Source organism: Rhincodon typus, chromosome 40 (assembly GCF_021869965.1).
Source record: "Rhincodon typus isolate 14 chromosome 40, sRhiTyp1.1, whole genome shotgun sequence".
Lineage (NCBI taxonomy): Eukaryota > Metazoa > Chordata > Chondrichthyes > Orectolobiformes > Rhincodontidae > Rhincodon > Rhincodon typus.
In genome coordinates this window covers 1,513,292-1,529,831 of record NC_063371.1, presented here as the reverse complement: position 1 = coordinate 1,529,831, position 16,540 = coordinate 1,513,292, and the positions used below count along the sequence as shown (strand labels likewise).

The 16,540-nt window shown below is 46.5% G+C and overlaps 1 protein-coding gene across 3 annotated transcripts; it reads right to left on the bottom strand.

The window, feature by feature from the left end:
• Window positions 1–5,532: 5,532 nt before the first annotated feature.
• On the bottom strand, window positions 5,533–15,618 carry nudt18 (nudix (nucleoside diphosphate linked moiety X)-type motif 18). Of its 3 annotated transcripts, none has more exons than XM_048618457.1 (5): window positions 15,505–15,618; window positions 11,431–11,931; window positions 11,053–11,206; window positions 9,822–10,035; window positions 5,533–6,529 (listed from the first exon to the last, which is right to left on the bottom strand). In XM_048618457.1, the coding sequence occupies exons 3-5, from the start codon at window positions 11,200–11,202 to the stop codon at window positions 5,928–5,930; spliced, it is 966 nt and encodes a 321-aa protein (XP_048474414.1). In that variant the 5' UTR covers window positions 11,203–11,206; window positions 11,431–11,931; window positions 15,505–15,618; the 3' UTR covers window positions 5,533–5,927. The 3 variants fall into 3 exon arrangements, with proteins under 3 accessions (XP_048474414.1, XP_048474415.1, XP_020378266.1); XM_048618458.1 differs by lacking the exon at window positions 15,505–15,618 and adding an exon at window positions 15,378–15,463; XM_020522677.2 differs by lacking the exon at window positions 11,431–11,931 and having other exon boundaries at window positions 15,505–15,615.
• Between the last annotated feature and the right edge of the window lie 922 nt (window positions 15,619–16,540).

Genomic DNA, 16,540 nt, shown 5'->3' with positions numbered 1-16,540 from the left:
CAAAGAATATTAAAACCTAATACTACTTTTCGTCATTCAGCCACCACAAAGCACAGAGGCAAAGATTTCATTTCTGAATCCCAAGACCTTATGTTCAATGTCATATTTGTCTATATACTCCCTCCTTGATAATCCTGCTGAAGTACATCACCTTCCACTTGTTACTGTTTAACGTCATCAGGCTGCGCAATCTGCTCACTGATCTCTTCTGCAAGATATGGAGCTATCACAAGGTCAGATCCTTCAGCATCTTCCACAATCAGGGAAAGGAATGGGCAGGAGATGCATGGGATTATCACCCCTGCAGATCCCTGTCTGAGCCACTCACCACGCTGAGCTGTAAACATAGCGGTCGTGCCTTCACTGGGTCAAAATCACAGTCACACAGCATGGAAATAGACCCTTCAGTCCAACCAGTCCGTGTCGACCTTAATCCCAAACAAAACTTCATCAAACCTGCCTGCGCTTGGCCCATATCCATCCAAATGTTTTTTAAACATTGTAAACTGCGCCTACATTCACCACTTCCTCTGGAAGTTCATTCTACATACAGACCACTCTGTGTAAAAAAGGTTGCCCCTCGTCTTCTTTATAAAACTTTCTTTAAAAAGATTACTTTAAAAATATGCCCCCTTGTCTTCAAATCCCCCAACCCAGGGAAAAAACACCTGCCATTCACCTTATCTGTGCCCCTCGTGATTTTACAAACCTCTATAAGATCACCCCTCAACCTCCTCCACTCCACTGAAAAACATCTCAGTCTATTCAGCCTCTCCCCACAATCAAATCCTCCATTCTTGGCAACATCTTGATAAATCCTTTCTGAACCCTCTCTAGCTTAATAATATCATTGCTATAATAGGGCGACACGAACTGGACACAGCATTCCAGAAGAGACTTCACCAAAGTCCTGTACAACCTCCACATGACGTCCCAACTCCTATACTCAAAAGTTCTGAGCAATGAAGGTAAGCATGCCAAATGCCTTCTTAACCACCCCATCTACATATGACACAAACTTCAAAGAATTATGTACCTGAACCTCTCAGGTCTCTCTGTTCTACAACATTACCCAAGGCCCTGCCCTTAATTGTATAAGTCTTGCCCTTGTTTGTTTTACCAAAATGCAACACCTCGCATTTATTCAAATTAATCTCTATCTGCCACTCCTCGGGACGTTGACCTAATTGATCGAGACCTCTTTGTACTCTTAGATAACCTTCTTCACTATCTACTGTACCAGCAATTTTTACATCATCTGTAATCTCACTAATCATGCCTCCTATATTCTCATCCAAATCATTTATATAAATGATAATCAAAAGTGGACCCAGTACTGATCCCTGTGGAGCACCTATGGTCACAGGCCTCCAGTCCAAAAAACAACTCTCCACCACCACTTTGTCTCCTGCCATTAAGCCAATTTTGTATCCAATTGACAAGCTCACCCTCACTCTCATGTGATCTAACTTTACTGATTAGACTACCATGCATAACCTCGTCAAAGACTTTATTAAAATCCATGTAAACAATATTTACTGCTCTGCTCTCGTTGTTTGCTTCTTTAAAAAAAACTCAATCTGGTTTTTGAGACACGATTTCCCTCGCACAAACAATGCTGACTATCGCTAATCAGTCCTTGCCTCTCCATATAAATGAAAAGCCTATCTTTCAGAATCACCTCCAATAACGTACCCACCACCGATGTCAGACTCACAGGTCTATAGTTCCCAAGCTTCTCTTAAATAAAGGCACAACATTAGTCACTCTCCAGTCCTTCGGCACCTCACCAGCGGTTATAGACAGTACAAATATTTCTGCAATTTCTTCCCTAACTCCCCACAGCATCCTGGGATACACTTGATCAGGTCCTGGAGATTTATGTACCTTTATGTTTGCTAAGATCTCCAGCACTTCCTCTTTTGTAATGTGAACTGTTTTCACAACATCAATATTTATTTGCCTTAGTGCTCTAGCCTCCATTTCTTTGTCCACAATAAAAACTTATGCAAAATATTCATTTAATTTCTCTCCCATCTCCTGAGGTTCAAGACAAAGACGATGTCTTTGATCTTTAAGGGGCCAAACTCTCTCTCTAGTTGGTCTTTGCTCTTAATATACCTCAAAATCTCTTTGGATCATCCTTAACCTTATCTGCCAAGGCTATCTCATCAGCCATCTTTGCCCTCCTGATTTCATTTTACGAATGCCCCTACACTCTTTACACTCTTCAAGAGATTCATTTGAACCCAGTTGTCTGTATCTAATATGATTTGTTCTCTAATCCTACCAGCCTTACCCTTCACTCTAACAGGAACATAATGCCTCTGAAGTCTCACTGTCACACTTTTGAAAGGCTCCCACTTGTCACTGACCTGTGAATAGTCAATTACAATCAACTTTTGAAAGTTCTTGTCTCACATCATTATAATTTGCCTTACACTCGCTAAAAAAATTATGGAAAGGTTATCCTTTTCCATAACTGTTTTAAAACAAATAGAATTATGATCACTAGTCCCAAAGTGTGCCCCGACTAACACTTCAGTCACTTGCCCTGCCTTATTTCCCAAGAGAAAGTCAGGTTTTGCTCCTCCTACAGTAGGAACACTTGCACATTGATGAAGAAAATTTTCTTGAACACATTTAACAAGTTCTTCACCATCCAAAGTCAATGTTCCCTGGAACTCCCTCCCTAAGAGCACTGTGTGGGTGTCCCTATATCACATGGACTGCAGCTGTTCAAGAAGGCAACTTGGGACGGGTAATAAATGTCGGGTTCGATAGTGACATCCACAGTTTGTCAACAAATAAACACAAAGATATTTCTGCTCCCCGCCATCTCCTTCAACAGAACTTTTGAATCTTCTGTTTCTGAGTTAAAATCAGAAGGAAATCGCAAGACACAAACTCTAAGTCACTGGCGACCACAATTTATTACTAAAAGAGGTCTGTCCTTTGGAACTTATTATGTTAAAAAGTGGAATGAATGCTCTGACTCAAAATGAGCAGCAAAGTGCCGTGGGGCACAGGCAGGTCAGGTATGGTACAACAGAGAGAGAATGTCAGTCACTGTGAACCCCTCACGGATCACTCCCAGGGGCCTGGCTGTTTCTTGTCTGCTACTGGAGCCTTCCTGCTTGTAAACCTCCAGGAGGCTGACAGAATGGGACTGTCTAAGTGAGGGTTCACTGTCTGACAGAATGTGAAGACATGGGAGGCACAAGATGTGGCAGGAGACATCCGAATCCCAAATAGCCAGAGAGAGAAAGATGGGGGGTGAGGGGGAAGAGAGAGAGAGTGAAGGGAGGCAGAGCCTGAAGAGAGAGAGCCCGAGAGACAGACTGAGAACCTGAAAGAGATGGAGATGTATATGAGGAGGAGTAAGCTGTCTGGCCCTGAGATTGTTCTGTCCTTCAATAAGATCATGGTGGATGTGACTGTGCTCTCAATTCCCAATTTTCCATCAACCACATAACCACTGACTCCCTCATTTGTCATAATTCTATCTACCTTTCGTAATCATCTTACCTTCGCTATTCTCACAGGCTCAGGACCGGGGGTTGAGGGTGGGGGTGGGCGTGGTGGTGTGGGGAGAGACAAGTTCTCATTCCTGCTTTAAACAGAAAGCTTGTTAAACTATGTCCCCTTGTTGTGGTCTCTCCCACAGGGAGCACCATTCTTTCCGTGTTTATTCTGTCAAATTCCTTCAGGATCTGATATGATCCATCAATCTCCCCTCTCATTCTTCTTCACTCCACATGACCAATCCTGCCAATCCCGAGAACATTGCCAGGCCAGAAATCAGTCCAGTGAACACTCACCAAACTGCTTCATTTGTATTTACTTCCTCTTTTAAATTAGGAGACCAATATTTGAAATACAGCCTCTCCAAAGCCCTGTGCAACTGGAGCACAACATCCCAACATGTATATCCCATTCCCCCTACAATAAGTGACATACCATTTGCTCTCCTAACCCACTGGCTGGAGCTGGACACAAACCTTTTGTGACTCATGTACCAGGACCCGTGATCCCTCGATCTCAGAGTTTGACAATCTCTCACTCTGTTTAATTAATGCAACAATTACTGTTCTTCACAAAGTGGACAACCTCACACTTTGCCACAATGTACTCCAGCCATCAAATTTCTGCTTGCTCAGAATCAGACAGTCATACAGCTCAAAAACAGACCATTAGGTCCAACCAGTCCATGCCAACTGTAATCCCAAACTAAACTATCCCACCTGCCTGCTCCTGGCCCAAATCCCTCCAAACCTTTGCTGTTCATATACTTATCCAAATGTCTTTTAAACGTTGTAACTGTACCGTATCCCCCACTTCCTCTGGAAGTTCATTCCACATACTAACCACACTGTTAAAAAAAAAAAAAATTGCCCCTCGTGTCTTTTGTTAAAAATCTTCCTCCTCTCATCTTAAAATATAGCCCGTAGTCTTGAAATCCCCCACCCTAGGGAACAGACATCTGCCATTCAACTTATCTGTTCCTCTTTAAGGTCACCACTCAAGACAACCGCTATAATCGTGTGATTGGACTTAACTGTAACCCTGTCTGCATTGTAGATGTCTTTGACTCAATGGTAACTCATTTCCAGGTGTCTGAATCACATGCCTCAATATTGAACCCAATTTACAGCTAAAGACAGTACTCAATTTCTGAATGTTCAACTTACAAATGCTTGTACTGACAAACAAGATCCCATATTAATTTTAAACAGCGAACATGTGAACATTTACCAATACTCACAAACAGCCATTTTATACTCTAGTGTATTATGTTCCGAATCACTTGCAAATCGACTCACAAACATACTCAGAAACTCGTAACCCATTGCCTCTATACAATTTTGAAACAGTTGGGCTGATAGAACTAAAAGGGGCCAATGCTGCTCCACACCACATTTACAAACGAAACTCATCATCCGGGCTACAACACAAAAGCCTCAGGCCTGTAAATTTGAAAGAGAACATAGCTGCCAACACTATACTTGTTCTCTCTAAGTTTTTTAAAAAAAAGTCCTCCTTTTGTCAACACAGTGAAGCAGAAGTCACATTTCAACCAAACATCCTCCAAAGAATTTCAAAAGGATTTTTAAAGAGAAGGACCTGCCTACAAGTCTTCATACTGTTGGTTAGCTTTGGAATTCCAGGCTGCTGACTCCATTTTGGAGTCACTGATATTGAACAAGGATGTGGTTAAACAGAGAGACAGGAGCCGAACCCCACTATTCAACACGAACATGGCTGATTTAACACATCAATGCGTTTTTACCCGAGCCACTACAATCAGGCGTCCATCACATAAATCTTTAAGTCTGAACTACATGAATGAACACAGTGGTACTGTAGTCCTTGTAAAGTCAGGGTCCATAAAGAGTCGGTGTGGGGCCAATTCATCCAGTGTGTTTATCGTTTACAAAAAAAAAGGAGAAACTTTCAAAAAGCTACTTCCAGACAGGTAGTGAGGAGAGGAAGAGATTTGATTCAAATCACTGAAGCTGTCCACAACAAAACCACACGCTCCATCAGGCATTTATTCATTTACTCAGTGCATTGACAAACTCCAAGTTGGCCTTGTATCGGTTCAATCGGGACATGTTCACTCACTCCCTCACATACGCATTCATTCACTCTCGCCGTCTGGTTGCTCGCCCTCATGTGCAGCTGTGAGCCAGCTAATGCATTCACTCGAGTTCTGTTTGGTGAAAAAGTGTCCATCTGTTTGGGACAAGTGTTGCTGCGAATCGAAAGGTGAGCAACAGAGCCGGTGCTTTCCATTCTCATCTCAAGTCTTTTTGCTCGAGGGAATGACTGGAATTGATACTTCTGCTCGCGGTGTTCAGCTGAATGACTAAGCTTACCGACACAATTAAAGTGGTTGCTCGACTCCATCATTTCCCACAATACTTTTAATTCAAGAACGGCACAACAGAAGAAAACGACAACCTCTCCAGCAAGTGAATTTTCAAATCGTCGTTGTCAATTCTGTGCCAGCTATACTTCACGCTGCTGATGTCTGGAGGTAACTGGCTGTACATGCCTTCTAGCGGGGCGATGGTGACCAAGACGTTGAAGCAGATCCCGTCAGTCTTCCCAGAGACCGATCCGGTGTGCTGCAAACTCAGAATGCCGTGCGTTTTCACCCTGACCTGCGATTCCCTCAGGCACTCCTTGGTCAGTCTGTAAATTGCCACTTCGACGCTGCACGAGAGGTCGGCTGAGGACGAGCCACAGGCCGTCACGGGGAAGTGAGGGTGTTCCTGGTTGTTGGCCAACAGCCAGAGGTCGTTGCTCTTGTTCAGGAAGGCCGCCAGTACCCTGTGACAGACAACCGGGCAGGACATCTCAACAGGAACAGTGGTGGGATGAGATGCCTTCTCCTTGTACTTCACGGCAATGGAGATGAGATTTAAGATGTCCCTGGCTCGGAGTGGAAGGGGCGACACTCTGTCCCACCACTTCGCCTGCAACGATTCAGCATCGCTCTCTGACGTGCTCTTCAAAGTTCCTCCTGCAAACGGAATCGCATTGGATAACATCAGTAATTTCAGACTCAGACGGCCCTTGAAAACACAACCGCACTTGTCTAACAGCGTAAAGTTCTCTGCGAATAATGCTCAACTCCAGTGTAAGCTTGATAATGAAATGTGAGAACTGTCTACGTTTAAAATCAATAAGCTAAGGCACAAATCCCAAGGCATTCTACAGATACATTAAAAACAAGAGGGTAACTAGGGAGAAGGTAGGACCATGCAAAGATAAAGGACATAACTTGTACTTGGAGGCAGAGGATATGGGCAAGATCCTAAATAAGTACTTTGTGTCAGTATTTACCCAGGAGAAGGATATGGAGGATAATGAGATTAGTGTGGAGCATGCTAATATACTAGGGCATTTTGAGATCAAGAAAGAAGTGGTGTTAGGTCTCTTGAAGAGCATAAAGGTGGCTGAATCCCGAGAGCCTGATGATATCTACCCCAGGTTACTGAAAGAGGCAAGAGATGAATTGCTGGAGCCTTAAGCAAAATCTTTGTATCCTCGCTAGCCACTGGAGAGGTCCTGGAGGACTGGCAAGTCGCTCATGTTGTTCTTTTCTTCAAGAAGGGAAATATAGAAAATCCAGAAAACTAGAAACCAGTGAGTCTCACTTTGGTGGTTGGGAAGCTATTGGAGAGAATTCTTAGGGATAGGATTTACGTGCAAAGCATAGCCTAATCATGGATAATCAGTATGGTTTTGTGCTGGGCAGGTCATGCCTTAGTAACTTGACTGAATTTTTCAAGGAGGTGACAAAGGTGATCGATGAGGGTAGAGCTGTGAATGTTGTTTACACGGATTTTAGTAAGGCTTTCAACAAGGACCCTCATGGTAGGCTCATCCAGGAGATTAAGATGCATGGGATCCACGGTGACTTAGCCGCTTGGATTCAGAACTGGTTTTCCCACAGAAGGCAAAGAGTAGTGGTGGAAAGGCATTTTTTCTGGCTGGAGATCCATGACTAATGGCATTCCTCAGGGATCCTTACTGGGGTCTCTGTTATTTGTGATACATATAAATGACTTGGGTCAAAATGCAGTTGTGTGGGTTAATAAGTTTGCAGATGATACAAAGATTGGTGGAGTTGTGGATAGTGTAGAAGGTTGTCAAAGGATACAGCAGGATATACATCAGTTGCAGATATGGGCGGAGAAAGGGCAGATGGAGTTTAATCCGGGGTAAGTGTGAGGTGCTGCATTTTGGGAGATCCAATGTTAAGGAAAACTATACAGTTAATGGCAGGACTCTGAACAGCATTGACGTACAGAAGGATCTTGGGGTTCAAGTCCGTAGCTCCCTGAAAGTGGCCCCGCGAGTAGGTAGGGTGGTAAAGAAGGCTTATGGCATGCTTGCCTTTATTGGTTGGGAAACTGAGTACAAGAGTCAAGAAGTGATGTTGCAGCTTTATAAGACTTTGGTTAGGCCACACATAGAGTATTATGTTCAATTCTGGTTGCAACATTACTGGAAGAATGTGGAGGCTTTGGAGAAGGTGCAAAAGAGGGTTACCAGGATGCTGCTGGATGAGAGGATATCAGCAAGGAGAGGCTAGGAAAATTCCAGTTGTGTTCTTGGGAGCAATGGAGGCGGTGTGGGGGGACCGGTCTTGATAGATGTCTGTAAAATTATGAATGCATTGACAGGGTTGACGGTCAGAACCCTTTTCCACAACTGAAAGGTGTATTACTAGGGGGTATGCATTTAAGGTGAGAGGGGAAAGTTCAAAGGAGATGTGAATGGTAAGAGTGTGAATTGCGCTACTAAGGGTGGTGGAGGCAGATACGATAGGGGCATTTAAGGGACTTTTAGATAAGCACATGAAAGAGCAAGGAATGGAGAAATATGGACCAAGAGCAGGCAGAAAGGGTTTGTGTGTTTGGCGCCATGTTTGGTACAACATGGTGGGCCGAAGGGCCTGTTCCTGTGCTGTACTGTTCTGTGTTCTATGTGAATCATCTGTGCAAATATCGTGACAGTACAACTAAAGGAACACAAACAGTAAGAGAACACTGTTTCCCAACAATGCGCCTATCATTGCTAACAGGAATTGTTTACAAAATTATCCACAAAACTCAGGTTCTGGGAAATGCTTGTCAGTACAGATCACTGAGTTCCTGCTGATCTCCCTCAAAGAAATGACTCGGTACCTCCAATGTTACATCCCCAAATGATCAAGTTAGCTCCCCAGCCTGAAAACTTGTATCCATTGACATCGAACCTGGGGTTGGGAGTTACACTGTAGAACTCACAGCACTAACTAGCACACATCTGTCAGGACACTCAAAGCACCAACCCCACCTCAGTATTGCTCGGAATCACAGAATGGATGTGGCAGAGGAGGAGGCTGAATGGCCTGCACTGTGCCTGCACTGGTTCCATCTCCTAGTGCCAATCTCCTGCTTTTTCTCCATGTCCCTGCTCACCATTTCTATCCAAATAACCACCCAATGCTCCTCACAAATGCCTCAACTGAACGTGCCTTCCCCCACATTTCCATGCAGTGCATGCCTCACCCTAACCACTCACTGGGTGAAAAACAAATCTCTCACATCAGCCTTGCTTCGTTGGCACATCACTTTAAATCTATGCCCCTCTCACTCTCGTTCCTCTTACAAACAGCAACAGTTTCTCCCTATGTACTCTGTCCAGTCCAAGCTCCTGACTTGGAAAACCTCTGTCAGATCTCCCTCTTCTCTTTAAGGAGAACAGCCCCAACTTCTTCAATCTATCCTCAGCAGTGAAGTTCCTCATCCCCGGAACCGTTCTTGAAAATTGCTTCTGCACTCTCTGCAATGTGTTGACATCTTTCCAATAACGCTGCACCCACAGCTGTACACAGTACTCCAGCTGAGGTCTAACAAGTATCTCGTACAAGCTTAACATCACGAGACCCTGCTCTTGTAATCCATGCCCCTATTAATAAAGCCGAGGACACTGGGTGCTTTATTAACTGCTCTCTCCACTCCTCCTGCCACCTTCAGTGATCTCTGCACATAAAGCCCCAGATCCCCCTGTTCCTGCAGCCCCTTTGGAATTGTATCCCTGATTTTATATTGTCTTTTCAAACTTCTTCCAACCAAAGTACATCACCTCACACTTCTCTGTACTGAACCTCATCATCTGCCCACTCTCCCAGCTTGTCACATCGATAACTTCACAGTGATTTGCACTCAGCATCTCGCAGTGCCAGCCTGCCCAATCCTATTGCACTGGCTGAGTGCCCCACACCCCTCCCCATCCCTCCTCCCGAAAGGAGAAATGCAAACCTGTGACTCTGGCCATGAAAACAAAGCGGATCCAACGCGGGCCCCTCTCTTCCACGCTCAGCAGGGTGTACGGGTCACACTCCAGGCCGGTTTCCTCCTGTACCTCTCTCTTGACGGCCTGGACGATGGTTTCATTTTGCTCCATCCGTCCCGCTGGTAGGTACCACTTGCCGTAGCATTCCTGCTTGGCCTCCTGCATCATCACCACCTCTTTCTGGAACAAGAAAGGTTGGTCACACGGTCTGCAAAGCTGCTAGCGGGCAGAGATACAAGCTGAAGCGAGCAGCTGGGGCTCAGGGCAGGATTGACAGGATCCTCCCAACAACCAGGGCACGGCACAGACCAGCCGAGCTTGCCTGGGCCGGGGACCACAGACGCAGGTGTTAAAGTTTCCCGTCCATTGGCCAGCCGTCTATGCTGCTGGCTCTGTCCTTCTCCCTCTTTACTCTATCCAGACCCCTCACAATTTTCAACACCTTGACCAAATCAGACCTCTCCAGAGAGAATGGTCCAATCTACTCAGGGAAGTGAAATCCCCCCACAACAATCACATCCTTCTGAAAGCGTGCTGTGGAAAATAGGAGATACTCCAGTTTCGCGCAAACAAGTGTGTTTTTTTTTTTAAGAATCACTTAAAGTTCCGAACAAGACATACTGGACTCAAAATGCTATCCCTGTTTGTCTCTCCACAGATGCAGCCTGACCTGCTCGGTTTCTCTAGTATTTTACTGTTTTTATTTTGGATGCCCAGCATCTGCATGTTTTGTTTTCGTGCTGTACATTCCCCGCTTTGTGCCCTTCATCCCTACTTGTAAAGCCTCATTCACCACTTTCTCAATTTCCCCGCCAACTTCATGACCCCTCTGCTCCAGCATCCCCCTTTCTGATTGTAGCCTTTTGTTTGAAAGAGCGAAGGAAGGCAGGACCACCTCACACTTCTCTGCATTTGCCACTAGTCTGCCCATTTTTCCAACCTCTTGAAGTTGATTACTGTCCTCCTCTCAGCTCGCAACACTTTTGCAAGTTTTGTGTGGGTTACAGTTACTGAAATTGTACGTCGTACACCCAAGTCCAGGCACATTGCATTGAAGTTTAAGCAAAAGGGAGAGAAGCCAAGTGGTCACAGTGACAGGAGTAGGACACCACATGCCACACTGGCACCACATGCCACAGGCTCTGTTCTGCTCAGGCCCGATGCTAACAGCTGGTTAGCGAGAAACTCTTCTCTTACCTGTTCGTTTAGTATGACCGCAGCGACGATATAGCAGACTGTCTTCCGCACAGTTACCGGCACCACTTCTTCCAGGGGAGAGTCGTAGCCCCGCATCTCGATGCCCCCTCCCTTCAGAAGCAGCTCGAGCTGATTTTCAAGCGAGTCCATATCTCTGTGGAGAAAAAGGACATTCTTCAACACAGTCGCCCTCAAGAAATAGCAGCTCACCGCACAGAAACAAAACCGAATCGTTCTGCGGCGAGGTTTAGAAAACCACCATCAAATGAAATACCAGAAAGGCCGATTAAAAATACATGACCCTGTCACATCCAGAACCACCCTCATTGTCCAGTGAGCCCTCCACAAAGCAGACAGAGCTGAAGGTTACTACATTACCTGATCTCAATCGGGGCCTCGGCCTGGCACAACAATCCAACTTTGCGCCTCTCTTCCAAAAAATGAAAGTCCCAACAGGATTCTTGCTCCCGATGGCTATCCCACAAGAGCTAAAGCCTTTAAGAGGCGAGAATTCGGGTTAATCAGAAGAAAGTGCATCACATAACCGACGAGCTTAACTGCACCAAACGCTCAGTGACACTTGCAGCCCAAGTGTAATCTTCACTGCTGACTGCTCAAAGGATCTCCATCAGTGTCAAGGGTAAAGCCAAGCCCGCGAATGCCCAGTCCCAGCAGGCAGAACAATTCCATCGCACGGAGGTAGAGCTGAGGTTGAAGAACAGCCAGAATCTTACTGAACGGTGCAGGTCGCTCGAGGTACTGAAGGGCTAGATCGGGTTCCGAGTGCTCATGTCCTCATGGTCGGCACTCTTGGGTTCGATTCCGTGGAAAGCTCCTTCCCCTTAGGGAGGGTATGGTCTTTAGAACAAAGTGCAGCCACTGCCAGAGAGAATATAAGCAACAACATCATGGGACCAACAACAACTCCAGATGATACATTACATGCCCTTGTGAACATAAATCACTGTTCTGCCATTTCAGGACAAAAATATCAAAGAGATTGCAATGGTTTCACGACCATTCTCAGAACTTCTCAGGGGAGGGTGATATAAGGGACTTTGGTACATCCAGGGAATACTGTTGGGAAAAACACAGTCTCCACGACAAAGTGGGATCTACCCCTAAAGAACCAGAACTTCACGCTCTAGCACATAAAGTCCAGTCTCCTGGAACCCCACACAGTCACTGACCAGGACAAGTATATCAATGGACAAGCAACACCATTCTGCCTGCCTAAGTGAATGAGCAAAACCACTTGGCCAATTTGAAAATTTTCTTCACATATTTTAGAGCATAATAGAGGCGGCTATTTGGCCCATCAACCCTGTGCTGGCTTTTTAGTGAATCTATCCGTACAGCCTTACAAATATTTTTCCTTCAAGTCATACAGTCTTACAGAAACCCCTCGATCCAACTCTACCATGCCGACCATAATCCAAACTAACCTAGTCCCATTTGCCTGCGATTAGCCCATATCCCTCTGAACCTTTCCTATTCATGTACTTTTCCAAATGTCTTTTAAATGTACCCACATCCACCACTTCCTCAGGAAGTTTATTCCACACACGAACCACTCCCTGTATTAAAAAAATTGCCCCTTGTGTCTCTTTTAAATCTTTCTCCTCTCACCTTAAAAATATGCCCTGTAGTTTTGAAATCCCCCACTCTAGGGAAAAGATACCTGCTATTCACTTTATCTGTATTGCTTGTCATTTTATAAACCTCAAAAAGGTCACCCCTCAACCTCCTCTACTCCAGTGAAAAAAGTCCCAGCCTATCCAGCCTCTCCTTACAACTGAAACCCTCCATACCTGGCAACATCCTGGTAAATCTTTTCTGAACCCTCTCCAGCTTAATAATATCCTTCCTATAACAGAATACATACCAGAACTGGACACAGTACTCCAGAAGATGCCTCACCAATGTTCTGTACAACTTCAACATGACATCCCAACTCTAATACTCAAAGGTCTGAGCAATGGAGGCAAGCGTGCTAAACGCCTCTTAACCACCCTGTCTAATGTGACACAAACTTCAAAGAATTATGTACCTGAACTCCTACATCTGTTCTACAGCACTACCCAAGGCCCTACTTTTAATTGTATAAGTTCTCCTCCAATTCTCTTTTGATTGCTACTATTGAATCTGCTTCCACACTGTCCCCCTCAAGATCTCGCAAGTTGCTGCACATCAGTACCTTTGCTTGTGTTTAGTTACTGCCACTGAAGAAATATATCTCATTTCATCCAAAATAATCCTTCATGATTATCAACATAATGAATGAAGTCACCAGTCTCTCCACGTAACTGAACTCCCAACCAGAAGATATATGGGAGCACTACCATCTTCAATTTCCCCTCCAAGCCACTCACCGTCCTGACTTAGAAATATATTGCCGTTCCTTCACTGTTGCTGGGTCAAAATCCTGGAATTCCCTCCCTAAATGGTATTGTGGGTCAACCTGCTGCAGGTGGACTGCAGCGGTTCAAGAAGGCAGTTCACCACCACCTTCTCAAGGGCCACTCGGGATGGGCAATAAATGCTGGCCAGCCAGATTTGTCCACAGAAGCCAGATACCGTACTTGTCAGTCTCTTCTGATGCCTGTCCAAATCCTCCATATCTTTCCAAACATATGGGCACACACTGCCTCTAAACATAGCAACCTTGTTTTTGTACTTCTTCTGTTGATAAATTCCAGGGTTGTTAAAGCTGTTCTGAAGAAATTATTCATCCTGAATGTTAAATCACCTCTGCCCTGTGTCTTTAGAAAGTCCATATATACTTGCAGCACCTTCAATCTCCCCATCAGTTGACCGAAGAACTCTCAAGTTTATCACATACTTTTGCCTTTTAACAAATCCACACTAACTGTAATTTATTTTCCACTTGTTCCCACAAGATGCTGTCTGGATGTACTCTCTCGCCTGAAGCAGAATTCTTGTAGATTCAAGTCCCAATCGATAGGGACTTGAGCCCAAAAATCCATGCAACATGGTCCCCGGTCCAGTACTGAGGGACATTGTTAGACACACTGTCACTCCTAAGAGATGTTAATACAGAGGAGCCCTGACTGAGTCTTGCATCGATTTTGAGGCAGGGCCAGGAAACTGTCCCTGCTGCTTCAAGATAAACAAGATATCACAGAAGTGCGACAGTGCAGAAGGAATAACAAATTCACGAGAATGAGTTATACATGGGCATCTACTGGAGGGATGGATGGGCTAATGGGCTGAGATAACAAGGTGTAGATGAACACAGCAGGCCAAGCAGCATCAGAGGAGCAGGAAGGCTGATGTTTTGGGCCTAGACCCTTCTTCAGGCTGAGAAGTGGCTGATGGAGTTAAATTTAGATAAATGTGGGTGTTGCATCTGGGTACGGCAAACCAGGGCAGGACTGAAACACTTGGGGAATGTTGCCGAACAAAGAGGTGCAGGTTCAGAGTTCATTTAAAGTAGACTGGCACGTAGACAGGATGGTGAAGAAAGCATTTGGCACTCTTGCCTATATTGGTCAGTGCATTGAGTATAAGATTTGGGAGGTCATTTGTGGCTGTACAGGACATTGGTGAGGCCACTTTTAGAATACTGCATTCAATTCTGGTCATTTTTCAAGGGCAGGGGATTCCAAAACCAAACGGCATAGATTTAAGGTGAGAGGGGAAAGATTGAAAAGGCACCTGAGGGGCAACTTTTTCACACAGAAGTTGGTGCATGTATGGAATGAGCTGCCAGAGGAAGTGGTGGAGGCTGGTACAATTACAGCATGTTAAAGGCATCCGGATGGGTATATGACGAGGAAGGGTCTCGAGGGATATGGGCCAAATACTGGCAAACGGGTCTAGGTCAGATTGGGATGGGTCTGGTCGGTGCGGACCAAAGGGTCTGTTTCTGTTCTGTACATCTCTAACGACTCACTTTGTCGTTCCGTTCTCCATGTGTTCAGGGTCAACCACATGGCTGTGATTCTGGGTGTACGTGGAGGTGGGACTAGGCCTTCCCTCGTGGGAGAGTCTTGGACCAAAGGGACACCACCTCAGAGTGATGGGGGGGGGTGTAGTCACACATTCAAGACAGCGTCGAGGAGGAATTTCCTCTCTCGGAGGGCGGCTGTTTGCCGCAGAGGGCTGAGAGAGGTTTTTTTTTAAAATCAGGAAGGGAATCCAGGGAAAAGGCAGCGAATTGGGATTTGAAGCTGATCAGGTCTGGGACTCGATGGGCTGAATGGCCTCCTGCTGTTCCAATATCTGATGGTGATGTGTGTGTGAGTGCAGTGACACGGCCAGCACAAAGTCCCCCTCCTGCGGCCTGCTGGTCCAGCTCTCACCGGCTGCAGCGTCCTCCCCTTCACCCTGCCCCTACTGTCGGTCCATGGAGGCAGCAGCTAGGCCTGGCGACCGCGCGGCGCTTCTCTCTCTCCCCGCCCCAATCCCGTTCTCCTCCCATCAACTGACCATTCCGTCCAGCGCCAGGCCGATTAGGCCCCGTCGCCAAGGCGACGCCGCACGCTCTCGGCCCGGCCTCCTTCCTCCCTGCAAACCGCTCCACACCCGTGCTGCGGCATGACGTCACTGCGTCCGTGCCCTCAGCTCGACGGGGCGTCTCCTTCCTGATTGGTCTGAGTGGCTGCCCGTCATCACCCGGAGGTGGGGAAAGGCGCGGGGCTGAAACACATGGGGACGGGGGCGCCGCTGGCATGGGGCGGGGACTAGACGTAAGGGGGCGTGACTTAGATGACGAGGCTGGCGTCAGCGGGGATGGGCGGGGCCTGTGTGTCAGGGACGCGGCTGAGGTGAAAGGGCGTGGCTTAGGTTTGTGGGAGGGGGCTTATGTAAGGGGTAGTAAGAACCTGCTGCTGCTGGAGTCAGACATAACACAGTGTGGAGCTGGAGGAACACAGCAGGCCAGGCAGCATTGGAGGAACAGGAAAGCTGACGTTTCACAAGCAATCCGACCCCACCACCAAAGATATCTTTCCCTCCCCACCCTTATCTGCTTTCGGGAGGGACCAATCTCTCCGTGACTCCGTTGTCCGCTCCACACTCCCCTCCAGCCCCACCACACCTGGCACATTTCCCTGCAACCGCGGGAAGTGCTACACCTCCCCCTACACCGCGCCCCCTCACCCCCATTCCAGGCGCCAAGAAGACCTTCCACATCAAGCAGATGTTCACCTGCCCATGTGCCAATGTGGTATACTGCATCCGCTGTTCCCGTTATGGCCTCCTCTACATCAGGGAAACCAAGCGGAGGCTTGGGGACTGCTTTGCAGAACACCTACGCTCGGTTCGCACTAAACAACTGCACCTCCCAGTCGCGAACCATTTCAACTCCCCCTCCCATTCCTCAGACGACATGTCCATCCTGGGCCTCCTGCAGTGCCACAACGATGCTACCCGAAGGTTGCAGGAACAGCATCTCATATTCCGCTTGGGAACCCTGGAGCCCAATGGTATCAATGTGGACTTCACAAGCTTCAAAATCTCCCCT